The sequence below is a fragment of the Trichechus manatus genome, unplaced genomic scaffold (assembly GCF_000243295.1).
Source record: "Trichechus manatus latirostris isolate Lorelei unplaced genomic scaffold, TriManLat1.0 scaffold00026, whole genome shotgun sequence".
NCBI lineage: Eukaryota > Metazoa > Chordata > Mammalia > Sirenia > Trichechidae > Trichechus > Trichechus manatus.
This window is the reverse complement of record NW_004443962.1, coordinates 22164828-22183017: the sequence shown is the minus strand read 5'-3', so window position 1 is coordinate 22183017 and position 18190 is coordinate 22164828. Positions and strand designations below refer to the sequence as shown.

General features: G+C 38.5%; 1 protein-coding gene across 1 annotated transcript in view; it reads right to left on the bottom strand.

Annotated features, from left to right (window-relative positions):
- SLC9C1 (solute carrier family 9 member C1) overlaps positions 1-18190 on the bottom strand; it is a 146337-nt gene that overhangs the window by 120317 nt on the left and 7830 nt on the right. The window contains exons 3-4 of the mRNA XM_023728901.1: positions 12219-12384; positions 8546-8674 (exon numbers count right to left, since the gene is read on the bottom strand). Coding sequence (XP_023584669.1) covers positions 8546-8674; positions 12219-12384 — 295 coding nt within the window. The remainder of the gene's footprint in view (positions 1-8545; positions 8675-12218; positions 12385-18190) is intronic.

Below are 18190 nucleotides of genomic sequence, written 5' to 3'. Positions count from 1 at the left end.
GATCCAAGTAAAATGAAATCCTTGACAACTTCAATCTTTTCTCCGTTTATCATGATGTTGCTTATTGGTCCAATTGTGAGGATTTTTGTTTTCTTTATGTTGAGGTGTAATCCATACTGAAGGCTGTAGCCTTTGATCTTCATCAGTAAGTGCTTCAAGTCCTCTTCACTTTCAGCAAGCAAGGCTGTGTAATCTGCATAATGCAGGTTGTTAATGAGTCTTCCTCCAATCCTGATGCCCTGTTCTTCATATAGTCCAGGTTCTAGGAATATTTGCTCAGCATACAGATCGAATAGGTATGGTGAAATGATACAACCCTGATGCACACCTTTCCTGACTTTAAATCAAGAAGTATCCCCTTGTTCTGTTCAAATAACTGCCTCTTGATGTATGTACAGGTTCCTCATGAGCGCAATTAAGTGTTCTGGAATTCTCATTCTTTGCAATGTTATCCATAATTTGTTATGATCCATACAGTCAAATGCCTTTGCATAGTCAACAAAACACAGGTAAACATCTTTCTGGTATTCTCTGCTTTTAGCCAGGATCCATCTGACATCAGCAATGATATCTCTGGTTCCACTTCCTTTTCTGAACCCAGTTTGAATTTCTCGCAGTTCCCTGTTGATGTACTGCTGCAGCTGCTTTTGAATGATCTTCAGCAAGATTTTACTTATGTGTGATATTAATGATATTGTTCGATAATTTCCACTTAGGTTGGATCACCTTTCTTAGGAATAGGCATAAATTTGGATCTCTTCCAGACAGTTGGCCAGGTAGCTGTCTTCCAAATTTCTTGGCATATATGAGTGAGCACTTCCAGCGCTGCATCCTTTTGTTGAAACATCATAATGGTATTCCATCAACTCTGGGAGCCTTGTTTTTCACCAATGCCTTCAGTGCAGCTTGGACTTCTTTCTTCAGTACCATTGGTTCCTGATCATATACTACCTGTTGAAATGGTTGAATGTTGACTAATTCTTTTTGGTATAGTGACTGTGTATTCCTTCCATCTTCTTTTGAGCTTCCTGCAGCATTTAATATTTTCCCCAGAGAATCTTTCACTATTGCAATTTGAGGCTTGAATTTTTTCTTCAGTCCTTTCAGCTTGAGAAGTGTAGAGAGTGTTCTTCTCTTTTGGGTTTCTATCTCCAGCTCTTTGCACATGTCATTATAATACTTTACTTTGTCTTCTCAAGCTGCTCTTTGAAATCTTCTCTTCAGTTCTTTTACTTCATCATTTCTTCCATTTGCTTTAGCTACTCAAAGCTCAAGAGCAAGTTTCAGAGTATCTTCTGATATCCATTTAGGTCTTTTCTTTCTTTCCTGTCTTTTTAATAACCTCTTGCTTTCTTCGTGTATGATTTCCTTCCACAACTTGTCTAGTCATCAGTTGTTAGTGTTCAATGCATCAAATCTATTCTTGAGATGGTCTCTAAATTCAGGTGAGATATACTTAACGTCGTACTTTGGCTCTCGTGGCCTTGTTCTAATTTTCTTCAGCTTCAACTTCAACTTGCATATGAGCAATTGATGGTCTGTTCCGCAGTCGGCCTCTGGCCTTGTTCTGACTGATGATATTGAGCTTTTCCATCGTCTCTTTCCACATATGTAATCGATTTGATTCCTGTGTATTCCACCTGGTGAGGTCCACATGTGTAGTCACTATTTATGTTGGTGAAAAGAAAAGGTATTTGCGATGAAGAAGTCACTGGTCTTGCAAAATTCTATCATGCAATCTCCGGCATTGTTTCTCTCACCAAGGCCATATTTTCCAACTATGGATCCTTCTTTGTTTCCAACTTTCGCATTCCAATCACCAGTAATTAGCAATGCATTCTGATTGCATGTGCGATCAATTTCAGACTGCAGAAGCTGGTAAAAATCTTCAGTTTCTTCATCTTTGGCCTTAGTGGTTGGTGCGTAAATTTGAATAGTAGTCATATTAACTGGTCTTCCTTGCAGGTGTATGGATATTATCCTATCACTGACAGCGTTGCACTTCAGGATAGATCTTGAAATGTTCTTTTTGATGATGAATGCAAAGCCATTCCTCTTCCAGTCGTCATTTCCAGCGTACCAGACCATATGATTGATTCAAAATGGCCAATACTGGTCCATTTCAGCTCATGAATGTCTAGGATATCAATGTTTATGTGTTCCATTTCCTTTTTGATGATTTCCAATTTTCCTAGATTCATACCTTGTGTGTTCCACATTTTGACTATTAATGGATGTTTGCAGCTGTTTCTTCTCATTTTGAGTCATGCCACATCAGCAAATGAAAGTCCCGAAAGCTTGACTCCATCCGTGTCATTAAGGTAACTCTTCTTTGAGAAGGCAACCCACACAGTACGACAAACTGACAGACATGTGGGGGAGACAAATGATACCTCATAAAAATTACTTTTCTTCGTCAAAAGACTTTATTAAAAAATGGAAAAGACAACCTACTGATTGGGTGAATATCTTCAGGGAACTATTTATTCGATAAGAGTCTATTATCTAAAATAATAAAACTTATACAACTCAACACCAAAAAGACAAATAACCTAATCAAAAATGGGCAAAGGACTTGAATAGACATTTCACTAAATGCCAGCAAACACATGAAAATATGTTCAATGTCATTAGCCATCAGACAGATGTAAATCAAAACCACAATGTGATACCATTTCACTCCCACTAAGATGATTAAGATTAAAAAACCAACAAATGAACAAACAAACAAAAACCAGCAAATAACAACTGTTGACAAAGATGTGGGGAAATTGGAACTCTTATCCGCTGCTCGTGGAAATGCAAAATGGCACAGCTGTTGTGAAAAACAGTATGACAGTTCCTCAAAAAACTAAAAATAAAGATACCATAAAACCAAAATAACCAAACCTACTGCTGTCAGGTCGATTCCAACACATATCAACCCTATAGGACAGAGTAGAACTGCTTCATAGGGTTTCCAAGTCTGTAAATCTTTATGGAAGCAGACTGCCACATCTTTCTCCCACAGAGCAGCTGGTGCGTTCGAATGCCGACCTTTTGGTTAGCAGCTTAGTGCTTTAACCACTCCGCCACCAGGACTCCTCCAAAATTACCATATGACCTAGCAGTTCCACTCCTAGGTATATATCCAAAAGACTTGAAAGCAGAGGCTCAAACAGATACTTGTACACCAATGTTCATTGCAACTTTTCACAATAGCCAAAATGTGGAAACAACAACCTAGATGTGCATCAATGGATAAATGGATTAACAAAATGTAGTACATACATACAATGGAATACTACTCAGTCAGAAAGATAAATAAAGTCCTGATACATGCTAAAACGTGGATGAACCTAGAAGACATTATCCTGAGTAAAATAAGTCAATCATAAAAGGACAAATATTATGTGACCTCACTTTATAAAATGACAAGATAGATAGAGACAAATGTATAGAGGCCAAAGTTTTTAGTGGTTACCAGTGGTGGAAAGGAGGGGGAAAACGGTAGTCAGTGTTTTTAAATCCCGGAGTTTCTGTTTATGGTGATGGGAAATTAGGCATTGATCAAGGGTATTCACTGCACAGCTGATTAATGTAATTGATGTCACTAATCTGTACACCTTTAAAAAGTTGAAATGGAAAATGCTGTGATATATATTTATATAGCAACAACAGAAAAGGAAGAGCAGCTTCTGATGCTGCTTATATACTACTAAACACTTCATGGGATTTGTTTTCTTGGTTTGGAGGTTTAGGGCCATGGTTTCATGGGATATCCCAGTTAATTGGCCAAATATTGTTTCTACTGTTTTTGTTCTACCTTTTAGTTCATTGCATAGTGCCTGGAGTCTTAAAGGCTTGCAAATGGACATTTAAGGTACAACAATTGGTCTCTACTCACCTGGAGCAACTGAGGCAGGGAGTCAGGAACAGGAGGAAAAGGAATGTGTAAAGCTAATTGTCTCCACATTACTTTTTTGCCTTGAGACAAAAACTGGATGGTCCCTGGCTACCATTACTGAATATTTTGATCAAAGATTTTAAAGAACAATCTTGACCGAAAGGGATAAAAAATACAGAACAGATTTTTAAATTCTCAAGGAATCCAGACTTTCTGGAGCCATTGAGGCTGGATGAGTCCCTGAAATTATTGCCCTGAGATAATTTTTAAACCTTAAACCAAAAATATCCCCCAAAGTCTTCTTAAAACCAAACAATAGTTAGCTTAAGTAGTAAAGTATGTCTGCCTTGAGCATTGTTCTCTTTTAAAGAACTGTCTATACGGGATCAGATTGACAACAGCTACTAGAAAGGTTAGATAGGAAGCTTAGGGGGCAATGAATTTATGTTAACGGCCGAGGAATAATTTGGAAAAGGGGGATGAGAATGGTTGCACAACTTGAAGAGTGCAATCAATGTCACTGAATTGTACATGTAGAAGTTGTTGAATTGGCATATATTTTCAACAACAACAGAAATAAATTATTAAAAAAAATAGCTCCTTGCCTTTGTAGTAGATATACAGTATATTTTTAATCTCTAAGTTGAAACAGTTTCTTTCTCATCTATTTTTCAAAGGTAGTATGGCATATACAATTTTATATTCTATTTCTTATAGTTCATATAATTTCTGTTCCTTGAGTAATTTTATCGGGTAATTCATTTAACTGATTCCTTATTGTTGGGCATTTTGCTGTTTCCTCTTGTTCCCTGATAAACAATCCTGCTGTGTATATTTCTGTACATAAATCTTTTTGTTCTTCTCTGATTACTTCCTTAGGTTTCCAAAATTAGAATTACTTCACCAAAAGATAGTTGCTCCTTTACTGGTATTGTTATATTTTGCCAAATTGCTTTCTACAGAGTCATTATGACACCGTTCCTAGGGAAAGAGGGAGCCTAGGCCCTCAGTAACCTCGGTTGCTGGAGCTAGGCGTGCCAGTGGATGTCTTCCCCAACTTCACGAGGTCAGGAACAAAGGAGCAAAGTCTGAATCACATATGAGAGTGGATCTTGAGGGCAGGAAATTCTGAAGGGCAAACGTCATTGGGAGAAGGGGAGAGCAAGAGCTATGGCAAAGCAAAGCATGACCAACAGAAAAATAACAACAACCACCACAACAAAAAATGTGGCTAAGTTTGGGGAGTAAACCCTAGAATGGTGCTCTAAGGTAGCAGAATGAAGGGGAGAGAAACTTTTTAAACATCTTTGTCCATGAGCTTCCATTGGTGGGCAGGGAACTATTAAGGTTGGTATGAGTCAGAATTGACTTAACAACAAAGGGTTTGGTTTTCGGGTTTGGAGGTGATTTACATTCCTTCTCACTGAGACTTATTCCCATGACTGAAAGAGGGCCATGGTTTCTAGATTTGCCAGGTGGAACATCTTCATATCTATAGGGATAATCTGAAAAGTGGGAGGAAAGTTTCATGAATGACCCTCTAGGCTACATGCTTTCTAGGCACAGAGCTGGCCATGGCAATAATTTAAGGAACCCAGCAACTCCTGTCATGGAAACAAAGGATGGAGGTTGACCCTGGTATCAGAGGCATAGCGGGAATTGCAGTCAGAAGACTTTGGTTTGAAAGTTGTTTCTCTTTTACGAAAGGAAAATTGATTTTAATCAGTAAAATATTTGCTGGCTAGATTTCTTAGGTCAGGAAAAGTCTCAAAGTAAATCCATTATTTCTTACAATGTTCTTAAACTAACACCCAAGTAGAAAAACATGAGAACCTGAGTGCAATACTTTTTTCTTAGATTTTCCCTATTATGAAATATACGCTTATTAAAAAAAAAATGCAAGACTGTTTAAATAGTTGTTTTAAAACAAGGTTGCTATAAAAATTGATTCACAAAAGTGTCCGTTGATATAAATGGAATGTAAACGAAATAACAGCAATGCTTATCAAGCTTCTTAAGGGAAATTTTTCTTTCAAAGCTATTAAAATTTCAAAGTCCTAATGGCTAAGAAAATAAGCATATTCTTCTCTCGGTCCTCCAGCAGAGGTTTTATTATTGTAGTCATTACTATTATTTTAAGAGTGATTAATGACAGTTTTTACCCCCTCTAAAACGTGAACAAATGCAAAGTTTTGTTCCATTGATTATTATAAACGTTAAAAGGCAAGCTCTATAAAAGCAAAGACTTTGTCTATTTTGCTCTTGGATGAATCCCCAGTGCTTAGAATAGGAATTATCACATAGTTCATATGAATAAATTATTAGTTGAATCAATGAATTTCCACAACAGTGCCGTTTGTTTTTCCTTTTCCTTTTTTTGGCATCCCGATGAGTATCAAGAAAGTCCTCTTGATTAGACTCAGTGGCATCTCTGACACAGGACTCTGTGAAATTCTGTGGTCGTTGTTTAATATCTTAAATGGGACTGGTAGAATCTTGGACCAGGTTTAGTAGCTGGACATGAATCTTCCCAAACGGTGAGTATGATTATACTTCTTTTCACTTTTCAAGTCTCCTAGGTGTGGCCGTTGAGCCCTTAAGATGCTTCAGCATATAGATACCTCTTTGATACTCACCTTAGTCATCTTCAAGAAGGCCACATTTGCAGGACATTTTATGGTGGAAGCTCTCTGAGTGCCATATTGGGTTGCTTCCCTTTGTACCCTGGATTTTGGAAGAGGTGGTATGTGTGGTTGTTTGACTTTCTCAAACATCACAGATGGCAAACTTGAAGCATTTAAAGAAGACCCACTTTCCTGTGCTTAGTGGTGTTTCCAGGTCTACCATAGATGTTCCAAGTTGCTATGGCCTCAGTAAACTGACACTGGATACAGAGCTCCATCAGTTTGTTGCTCACAAACCTCAAAGCCTGAAAGCAAGTACTTCTTATGCCCAAGTGGGACAACTGTCCGGCACATGGACGAGCTCCCTGGAGGAAGAGATAAAAGAGGTGGAAGCCCCAGAATGAGTCTTCTTGGGAAATAATGGTCATCATTTCTAAGTTTTAGGCATCAGTTATGAACATGTAAAGCAAAGATGGGTCAGAATAGAGTTAAACAGGGTCTCTGGTTCCTCAATACTGAAGCACCTTCCGGGAACAGGGAAAACAACTACAGCTAAAACTCCCTCTTCCTGAGTGATTGGTAAGATAATCTGGGATACTGACATGGTAAAATAGGAAATGGCATGCTGGTAATAATTGGTGAACTCAGGAAAGCTGTTTATTCTTGACTGCTGGGAAGAAGGGATAATGGAAGTATTCCACCTCATTGTGGTTGTTAGTTACTGTCAAATTGATCCCAGCTCCTAGCCATCCCATGTGACAGAGTAGAATTGTTCCATAGGGTTTTCAAGGCTGTGACATTTAGGAAGCAGATTTCCAGACCCGTCTCCTGAGGCGCTGCTAGGTGGATTTGAACTGCCAACCTTTTGGCTAGTAGTAGAGCGCTTAACTGTTTACATTGCCCAGGGACGCCACTTCATAATAGTGGATTATTTGGCATCATACAAACCCCTTGGTGGACTAGAATATGCCCAGGAAGCACCTCCTAAACACTCTTTTTTGGAGGGGGGGTGGGTTTTAGGAAGTGGACTAAGGCAATGACTGTAGAAGGCTTTAGAAGATAAACAGCATCCAGTCGGTTGAACAATATATATGCTAAAAATTTTCTCAAGAAGATTGTAATCATTGCTTTTTCCAAATCAGCACAAACGTCAACAGAGTAAAAAGAGAAAATAATTTATTATCATTATTATTGTGAAAATATTTTGACTTCATGGATGTCCTGAAAGAGTCTTGGGGATCCCTCTCTCTTAGGGATTCAGAGAACTCACTGTGAGAATTATTGTTCTAGGAGGAAGACAGGGTTTGGATTAGGGAGGAGCATATGAGATGCTTCTGGAGGTGCTGATAACACTGTATTTCTTGTCCTGAGTGATAATTTCACAGCTGTATACTTTATAATCATTCATTAAAGTGTACATATATCATTTATTTCACACACACACACACTCACATACACACACAATAAAATAAAAAAAAAAAGCTATCTAAATGTGTTCAAAGGAAAGAGCTTGCCGGCCTTTTGCCAATCCCTCTGCTCACAAGTGTTGCTCTCAGGCCCTGTAGCTGGCCACAGAACTCCCACCTTCTGATGTGAAACTGATGGCTGTCTATGTGGACTGCAGGGAGATCGTCTCCACACAAGAGAAAGAGAAGCCACCTCCTCTCACTACTGGTGGAGGCACTACCTGCCTTATTTTGTAGGCTCATCTTTAACACATAAAAAACATTTCTCATCTTTGTTGTCAAGCATTCTGGTTCAGCTTAGGCTCACGGAGAGCTGCTGCCATAAGCATCCTCATGAAAAGTCACAACCCAGCCTCACAAGCAAAACCACAAATAATATCAGATAAGGTTATGTGTGACAGTGCATTATAAAAGGTAAATCACTATACTATTACTATACGATACTATTACTAACACTATACATTTCTACAAGTTTAACTTATAGTATGATATTATTAAATCCATGTCCAGAACTTTTGGAATATATAGGATTCTGATTTTTAAAAACTAAGAAAAAAATAGGTCCTTACCTAAGGAATAGTTCACTCTCTCTTGCATGTTTATATTCATTTTCAAAATAATAGAAAATAACATTAAAGATATAATGGAGGTCATCAGACTTTCCCCATTAATTAAATTGGCAAGGGATCTGGAAAGACCTATGAGGGAAAGAAGATTTTTTTTTTTAAGTGAGAAAAAAAATCATCAATATTAAAGAATAAAATCTTATCAGCAAATGGAGGGATCTTCTTAATTCTGGATGATTTATGTCATATAATTTCCCCTACGTACTTAAAAACATCAGTCAAGTTTGAAAACTGCCTTCAAGGAAATTTAATTATACATCAACTGTAAGTGAAGTCTAGACCATCATAATTAAAGGCCAAGTTAATTGTAGTCAACTATGGTTTATTTAAGTGAGATAATCAACTAGAGCTCTCAGTCCTTTTTCAAAGCAGAGATGAAAGCATAAAATTATTTTTTTTTAATTCAGTGATTTGGTCTATATAAATACACAAATAATAAGTCAGATATATTTAATGCACGACAGAAATCAATGACTGAGGGATAAATTCACAGACCAGGGCTTTATAACACTGCAGCTAACAATTTATTAAGGTCACTGTCCAGATAATGTAGCTATAATCTAGTCTGACTTTCCCATACATTCAGTGGTACTAGAAATCCATCTCTGTGTCTGGAGAGCACGCTGATATTATCTACTTCATCTTCATTTTACTCCATTTATGATGATATTCTAAATTTAAACCAAAAAAAATCAAACCTTTTGCAGTCAAGTTGATTCTGACTCATAGTGACCCTATAGACCAAGAAAAAAAAAAAAAAACCACTGCCGTTCAATAGATTCCAACTCATAGCGACCCTATAGAACAGAGTAGAACTGCCCCATAAGGTTTCCAAGGCTGTAATCTTTACAGAAGCAGACTGCCATGTCTTTCCCCCGCAGAGCCACCGGTGGTTTCGAACCACTGATCTTTCAGTTAGCAGCCGAGTGCTTTAACCAGGACTCCAGTGACCCTGTAAAACTGCCCCGTTGGGTTTCCAAGGCTTTAATTTTTATGGGAGCAGATCAACAGGTCTTTTCTCCTGCGTAACCACTGGTGGGTTCAAACAACTGACCTTTTGGTTAGCAGCTGAGCGCTTAACCACAGTACCACCAGGACTTCTATTCTAAATTTAGTTACCTGTAACTAAATTTTTCCTCTGCCATTAAATGTAGTGGCAAAATTGTAACTTTGAACATCTCTAGTAATTTTCTAAAAGTCCTGTTTTTGACACAATCACTCTATAACCATGATCACAACCTAACTACAGTAAGTGTGATGATGAAAAGCCAAGGCAGTTTCTGTGGTAGATCAGTTGCCTTGATGGCCCAGTTCTCCTCTACTTCCTGTGTCCACGTCCCTTGCTGTAAGATTTGCAGTTTCTCTCAAACGTCTTTTGAGTGGTAAAGGGGTTGCCATTGACAGAGTTAAACAGAGGCAAGGATATAGGGTAACACAGAGTGTGGGGAGGAAGTTAACAATCGAGGGGTGGGTGATGATGGATGCTGGCACTTCCTTCTGCTAAAGTCTCACCTCATACTCTTAGCCCCCCTGTCCTGGGAGTCGGTTTCCCTTTATTTGTATATATTTATACTTGATGTCTCTCCCCTACTCTGTTTCTACTTGCCTCAGATATCTCTTTCCCCATTAATTGGCAATAAAATGAAACTGAAAAGAATGCGTGCATGTATGAGAGAGACAAAGAGATAGTATGTGTGTTTCTGCATGTGTGTGTGTATTAAAATTTTAAAATAAATATTTTAGTTCTCATTATTAAAAAGTGACTGAGATGGAGACAGAAAAAAAATGGTCAGAAGAGTGCAATTCCCTGGAAGCTGAGTCAGGAAAGGGTTTCTAGGAAGCTGGGACCCAGAGTGCTGCATGTTGCTGAGCTACTGAGTGGAAAGTTCACATGGAAGTGCACAGGGCTGGCTCCGATCGCTCAGGGTGTTTGAGAGTCATTGCAGCAGGCAAAGTGGTGGAGGCTGAGGACAGCCAGCAGAGAACGAAGGAATGAGGGAACAGAGCGCAGGAGATGCAGACGTTTAGAGGTGACAGGGCAGAGGAAGGGGGAGATCTCTGGCTGAAGAAAACAAATTTAGGCTGGGGGATACTAAGTGATTTTTTTTATTTTGAATCATTTACAGGAAGGGGATAGAAGAGACACTGAAGATTCAAGCACTTCAGTGAATGTGGGTGGGAGTGGTAAACAGCCACCTGGAGCCAAGAGGGAAGAAGCCTAAGGGCAGAGCTGAGGAACTGAGCTTTGACAGGAGGAGGATTATGTGATGCCATGGACACCACACAGGTTTTCGAGAATTACAGACATGGGTTGTACAGTGGGCTGAACAGTGTCCCCTCAAGTCATGTCCACCTGGAGCCTCAGAATGTGACCTTATTTGGAAATACGGTTTTGAAGGTATAATTAATTATCTGGAGATGACATCATCCTGGATTTAGGGGGTGGGCCCTTAATCTAATGAAAGTATCCTTCTAAGAGACAGAAAAGGACACAGAGAGACAGAGCGAAGAAAACGATGTGAAGGTGGAGGCAGACTAGAATGATGCATCTACAAGCCGAAGAATGCCAAGGGCTGCAGTCAGCCACCAGCAGCTAGGAGAGAAGCATAGAACGCATTCCCCTCAGAGCCTCCAGGAGCAACCAGCTCTACTGACACCTTGACTGGGGACCGCCGGCCTCCTTAACTGTGAGAGATTAAACTGCTGCTGCTTGTGGTGATTTGTCAGAGCAGCCCCAGGAAACTAAACTAACACAGGTAGAAATCTTGGTTCTACCACTTTCTGACTTATGACCTTGTTTAAGTCACTGAACCTCTCTACATCTCAGTCTCAGAAACTGTCAAATGAGAGCAAATAACAGGACCTATTTTGGGGGTAGTTATGAGAATCCAATGATATAATAGATAGGGAAGCATCTAGCATAGGGTCTGAAACCTACTAGGTGCTTACTAAATGTTAATTCTCTTTTCAAAAAAAGTGACTGAGGAAAAACAAATTAGTTTATTGTTTTTCTTGCATGCAGCTCTTGGAATTTTTTTTCTGGGTTGAATTAACTTTTTAAAAAAAACGTAGATTTATTCCTCCAACAATAGTATGCATTGAAAAACCCAATGTAATTGATGATTTGATTGTTTACTTTCCAGGCTTTCAATTCTAATGGTGACAATCGCTCCAAAGGCAAAAACTTTCTTGAAAAAGACTGCTATGAGTTAGAATCAACTCGATGGCACACAACAACAACAACATTATCTTAGTAATAGTGTCTTGAATGGAAAAGAAATGTGGACCAACAGCAGTATCACAATGTATATGGAACACTGTGGTGCCCCCAGAACTGTTCTGTTGGTCAATGTAGAATCACACAGAAAGTCAAGGATTTCAAACAGTCACCTATCATATTCCACAGTTAGACATAAGTTGTTTTTGATATTAAGTAGGCCCATCATCGGCACCTCCTTCTGCCCGAGGCATCACCAGCAGAATGTCGATGCTCAATTCCCAATCACCACCCCGCTTGACGCAGTGAAAAACTACAACTAACAAAAGATCTCAAAACTGAGATAAGTTGACTACAAAATAAGGTTCCCGAAACGCAGAAAGAGAAAGATATACGTACCAAGGTCTCTTATAGCAGCTGCAGTCAGCATGGGATCTGAACTATAAAGGATAATTGAAAATAATAACGAGGGGATGATCTTCAAAGGTAATTTATTCACAGATGACAGGTACCAAAGGATTAAGGTATAATTTAAAAGAAAGCCAGGAATTGTAATCAAAATTATCTGCAAAGAGATTTTACATATAGGAAACTCAGATTGACTTTAGAATTCATTAAAAATAGCATATAATCAGGATTATTGCAGATGAACAATCATAGTGATTACATCAAGGAAAAATTTTAAGTTATTTAACAACTATGTGCTTGCAACTCTCGAAACAAGGGGTAAAGATTGCAATGAGATTCTTAGGACCTATTAAATACCAGATGAATGAAATTCATATTATAATTAAAAAAGGAACTTTTAATTTTCTTTATAAGGTCATTGAACATGGATATGTATATGTGTGCATATATTTATGTATGATGTATGTGTGCACATACCATACATGTATATAAAACCACGTATGTTTATATGTGTATATATATACACACACACAGTCAATCCTTATTATTCAAGGATTCTGTATTTGCAAATTTGACTACTCACTAAAATTTATTTGTAACCACAAAATAAATGCTCAAGGTGCTTTCATGGTTATTTTCAGACATGAGCAGAGTGGCAAAAAAATTGAGTTGCCGAATACACTTGTTCCCAGCTGAAATCAAACAATGTGACGCTCTACCTTTTTGTTGCCGCGCTCGTAAACCAAAAAACCAACTCGTTACCGTCAGTCAATTCTGATTCAAGGCAACCCCAGCACTTAACCGTTTGTGTCACCAGGGCTTCTTACCTTTCAGTTGCTGTGGAGGGGCAACTGCGCCAGGCAGCTCTCATACCGTAAACAAAAGTCTGTTTTGTGGTCTATTTACCATATTTGTTTGCAAATAACAAGTGCCTTCTACGGTTGTTTGCCACCCCGCCCCCCGCCCCCGCCGGCCCCCAGGTATTTTCTAAGTGCCGCTATGCCAATTTTTTTACATGTTGCTGTAAAAAAGAAATCAGCATCGCACACTTATGAAAATACCTGGGCGGGGGAAGGGAGGAGGTTGGGAGGGAGAGTGCAAGTGGCAAACAAACATAGAAGGCATACATTATTTGCATAAAAATACTGTTTTGCATTGTTTTGCTTTTTGTTGATGATTTTGTTGCTTTTTGTTGATGATTTTGTTGTTTAAAATGGCCGCCAAGTATAAACTGAGGTGCTGTTAATACTCCTAAGCACTGAAAGGCTGTGTTGTGCCCTCTGGAGAAATACATGTGTTAGATAAGCTTCCTTGAGGCATGAGTTACAGTGCTGTTGGCCATGAGTTCAATGCTATTGAATCAACAATATCTATTAAATAAGGTGTTTTCAAATAGAAACACACACAAAACAAAGTTATGTATTGATCAGTTGGTGAAGATGTTGTGATCAGAGGCTCGAAGGAACCTAAGTCTGTATTTCCTCCAGGAGCAAGTGTTCAGTACTCACTAATTCAGTGTTCACGGAGACTTTATAGAACATAACTACTGCGAATAAGGAGAATTTACTGTATATAGTCCCCCCGACCCACCCATGGGTGATACTATTTATTTTATAAGCCAGTCTATAATTTCGATGAAAGGTAACAACTGGGATTGGCTTCAGTTCCAAGTTCAAGGGGTATGTTAGGGCAGTAGTCTCGGGGGTTCCTCTAGTCTATCAGTCCAGTAAGTCTGGCCTTTTTTAGGAATTTGACTTTTGTTCTACATTTTTTTCCCTTTCTGTTTGGGACCTTCTACTGTGTCCCTGGTCAGAATGGTGGGTGGTGGTAGCCGGGCACTGTATAGTTCTTCTGGTTTCAGTCTAGATGAGGCTGTGGTTCATGTGGGGTATTAGTCCTATGGACTAGTTTCTTCTTTGACTCTTTGGTTTCCTTCATTCTCTTTTGTTCCAGACGAGTAGCGATCATTAGCTGTATTTTAGATGGCCCTAGCGAGCACATGGTTGTTAAATAACTTAAACGTAGAACATTATCTCTTTAAATTTTTTTTTATTGTACATTAGGTGAAGGTTTACAGAACAAATAGTTTTTCATTACACAGTCAGTACGCATATTGTTTTATGACATTGGTTAACAAACCCACAACATGTCAACACTCTCCCTTCTCGACCTTGGAGGACCTTTTTCCTTTTCTCGTGAAAATATAGATATCCAAAGACACGCCATTTCAAAAATTTCTACATGTACTATTCAGTGACAAGAACATTATCTTTATGAACTGTTATGCCTATTGACCGAGTTGTGCCACAAGACTATGGTCCCAAGCCTTCAAACCCAGTAAACCAATCCCATGAGGTGTTTGGTTATGTCTAGGAAGAATCCGTGACTGTGCTCCCTGTGAGGTTTATTATATATATGAATATATATACAGAGCACACAGACATGTTTGTACATATGCTTACTGATACACCTATATATGCACACCCATGTACTCTCATGTGCCTGCCTATGCACATGTATGCATACATGTCTACCTATGTAACACTGACATATTTTTTTGGTTGTTTTTATTGTTGGTGCAAAATTGTATGTTATATCATTTCCCAAAATTGTCCTATTCTTGTGTGCTTATTACTGTCTTCATTTACCTTGGACAAGTTGTGCAGATTTCACCCATATTGGGTATTGCCTTTCCCATCACCAGAAATAACAACTGTCTACTATCTCCCTTCCCCTGCCATCCCTGATAACCATCAAAGAATGTTGCTTTCTGTGTGTACACCTATTCTTGACTTTTTATAAAAGTGAGGCCATAAAATATTTGTCCTTTTGTGATTGACTTATTTCACTCAGCATGATGCCCTCCAGATTCATCCATTTTATGTTTCACGGATTCATCATCATTCTTTATAGTTGTGTAGTATTCCATTATATGTATGTGCCACAGTTTGTTTATCTATTCATCCGCTGAGGGGCACTTAGGTCATTTCCATATTTTTGCTATTTTGAATAATGCTGCAATGAACATACATGCGCATATGTCTATTTGTGTCACTGCTCTTATAACTCTAAGATATATACCTATGAGTAGGATTTCTGGGATCATATGATATTTCTATTTCTAGCTTTTTGAGGAAGCACCTTACCATTTTCCATAGTGCTTGTACCATTTTACAATCCCATCAGCAGTGTATAAGAGTTCCAATCTCCTCACAGCCTCACCAGCATTTGTTCTGTCCTGTTTTTTGATCAGTGCCATTTTTGCAGGGGTGGGATGGAATCTAACTGTAGTTATGATTTGCATCTCTCTGATGGCTAATGATTATGAGCATCTTTTCATCTGTTTGTTAGCCACTTGAATGTCCTCTTTGGTGAGGTGTCTGTACATGTTCTTGGCCCATTTTTTGACTGATTGCGTTTTTGTTGTTGAGTTGTTGAAGTTTTCTAGGTATTTTAGAGATTAGACTGTTATCAGACATGTGGTTGCCAAAGATTTTTTCCTTGTCTGTAGGTTCTGTTTTTACTCTTTCAGTTATGCATTTTGATAAGGACGAGTATTTAATTTTTAGGAGGCCCCAGTTTTCTGATGTGTCTTCTGTTGTTCATGCATTTGTAGTTGTTTGATAGCCTGTTTATGCTGAAAATTGGGTCACCTAGTTTTGTCCCTGTGTTATCTTCCAGGAACTTTATAGTTTTAGCTTTAACATTTAGGTCTTTGATCCATTTTTAGTTAGTTTTTGGGTATGTGAGGTATGGATCCTGTTTCATTTTTCTGCAAATGGATATCCAGTTTTGCCAGCACCATTTGTTAAAGAGACTGTTTCTTCCCATTGAATGGACTTTGACCCTTTGTTGAAGATCAGCTGCCCATAGATGGATGGATTTACTTCTGGGCTCTTGATTATATTCCACTGGTCTATGTGTCTGTTATTGAACCAGTACCTGGCTGTTTTAATTACTGTGGCTGTATAGTAAGTTTTAAGATCGGGAAGTGTGAGGCCTCCTACTTTCTTGTTCTTCTTCAATGTTGCTTTGGCTATCTGGGACCTTTTTCCTTTCCACATAAAGTTGGTGATTAGTTTTTCCATTTCATTAAAGAATGTTGTTGGGATTTAGATTGGGAGTGCATTATATCTATAGATCGCTTTGGGTAGTACTGACATTTTCACAATGTTGAGTCTTCTGTTCCATGAGCATGGAATGTTTCTCCATGTATGTAGATCTCTTTTAGTTTCTTGCAGTACTGTTTTATAGTTTTCATTGTACAAGTCTTTTACATCCCTGGTTAGGTTTATTTCTAGGTATTTTATTCCTTTGGGGACTATTATAATTGTACTGCTTTCTTGATTTCCTTTTCAGTGTTCTTCTTGTTAATGTAGAGGAAGCCAACTGATTTTTGTGTGTTGATCTTGTACCCTGCCACTTGCCTGAATACTTCTATTAGGTCTAGTAGCTTTCTTGTGGAATCTCTGAGATTTGCTATGTATTGGATCATGTTTATTTGTTGCACTGTGGGGGCTTGAATGTTTCTGTGTTGCTGGAAGCTATGCCACCGGAGTTCAAATACCAGCAGGGTCACTCATGGCCGACAGGTTTCAGCTGAGCTTTCAGACTAAGACAGACTAGTAAGAATGACCTCGAGGTCTACTTTTGAAAAGAATTAGCCAGTGAAAACCTTACGAATAGTGGTGGAACATTGATATAGTGCTGGAAGATGAGCCCCTCAGGTTGGAAGGCACTCAAAATACAATGGGGAAGAGCTGCCTCCTCAAAGTAGAGTTGACTTTAATGATGTGGATGGTGTCAAGCTTTTGGGACCTTCATTTGCTGATGTGGCATGACTCAAAATGAGAAGAAACAGCTGCAAACATCCATTAATAATCAGAACGTGGAATGAATGAAGTATGAATCTAGGAAAATTGGAAATCGTCTAAAAGGAAATAGAATGTATAATATTCATATCTTAGGCATTAGTGAGCTGAAATGGACTGGTATTGGCCATTTCGAATCGAACAATCGTATGGTCTACTATGCCTAGAAGAGGAATGGCTTTGCATTCATCGTCAAAAAGAACACTTCAAGATCTATCCTGAAGTACAATGCTGTCAGTGTTAGGATAATAGCCATACGCCTACAAGAAAGACCAGCTAATATGACTATTATTATTATTCAAATTTATGCATGAACCACTAGGCCCAAAGATGAAGAAATTGAAGATTTTTACTAACTTCTGCAGTCTGAAATTGATCAAACATGCAATCAGAATGCATTGATAATTACTGGCGATTGGACGCGAAAGTTGGAAACAAAGAAGGATCAGTAATTGGAAAATATAGCCTTGGTGAGAGAAACAATGCCAGAGATGGCATGATAGAATTTTGCAAGACCAATGACTTGTTCATTGCAAATACGTTTTTTCGCCAACATAAATGGTGACTATACATGTGGACTTTGCCAGATGAAATACACAGGAGTCAAATCAACTATATCTGTGGAAAGAGCCATCGTAAATATCATCAGTCAGAACAAGGCCAGAGGCCGACTGCAGAACAGACCTTCAATTGCTCATATGCAAGTTCAAGTTGAAACTGAAGAAAATTTGAACAAGTCCATGAGAGCCAAAGTACAACCTTGAATATAACCCACCTGAATTTAGAGACCATCTCAAGAATAGATTTGATGCATTGAACACTAATGACTGAAGACACTAAGGACATCATATATGAAGAAAGCAAAAGGTCATTAAAAAGACAGGAAAGAAAGAAAAGACCTAAATGGATGTCAGAAGAGACTCTGAAACTTACTCTTGAAAGTCGAGTAGCTAAAGCAAAAGGAAAAAATGATGAAGTAAAAGAGCTGAACAGAAGATTTCAAAGAGTGGCTTGAGAAGACAAAGTAAAGTATTATAATGACATGTGCAAAGAGCTGGAGATAGAAAACCAAAAGTGAAGAACACACTTCAC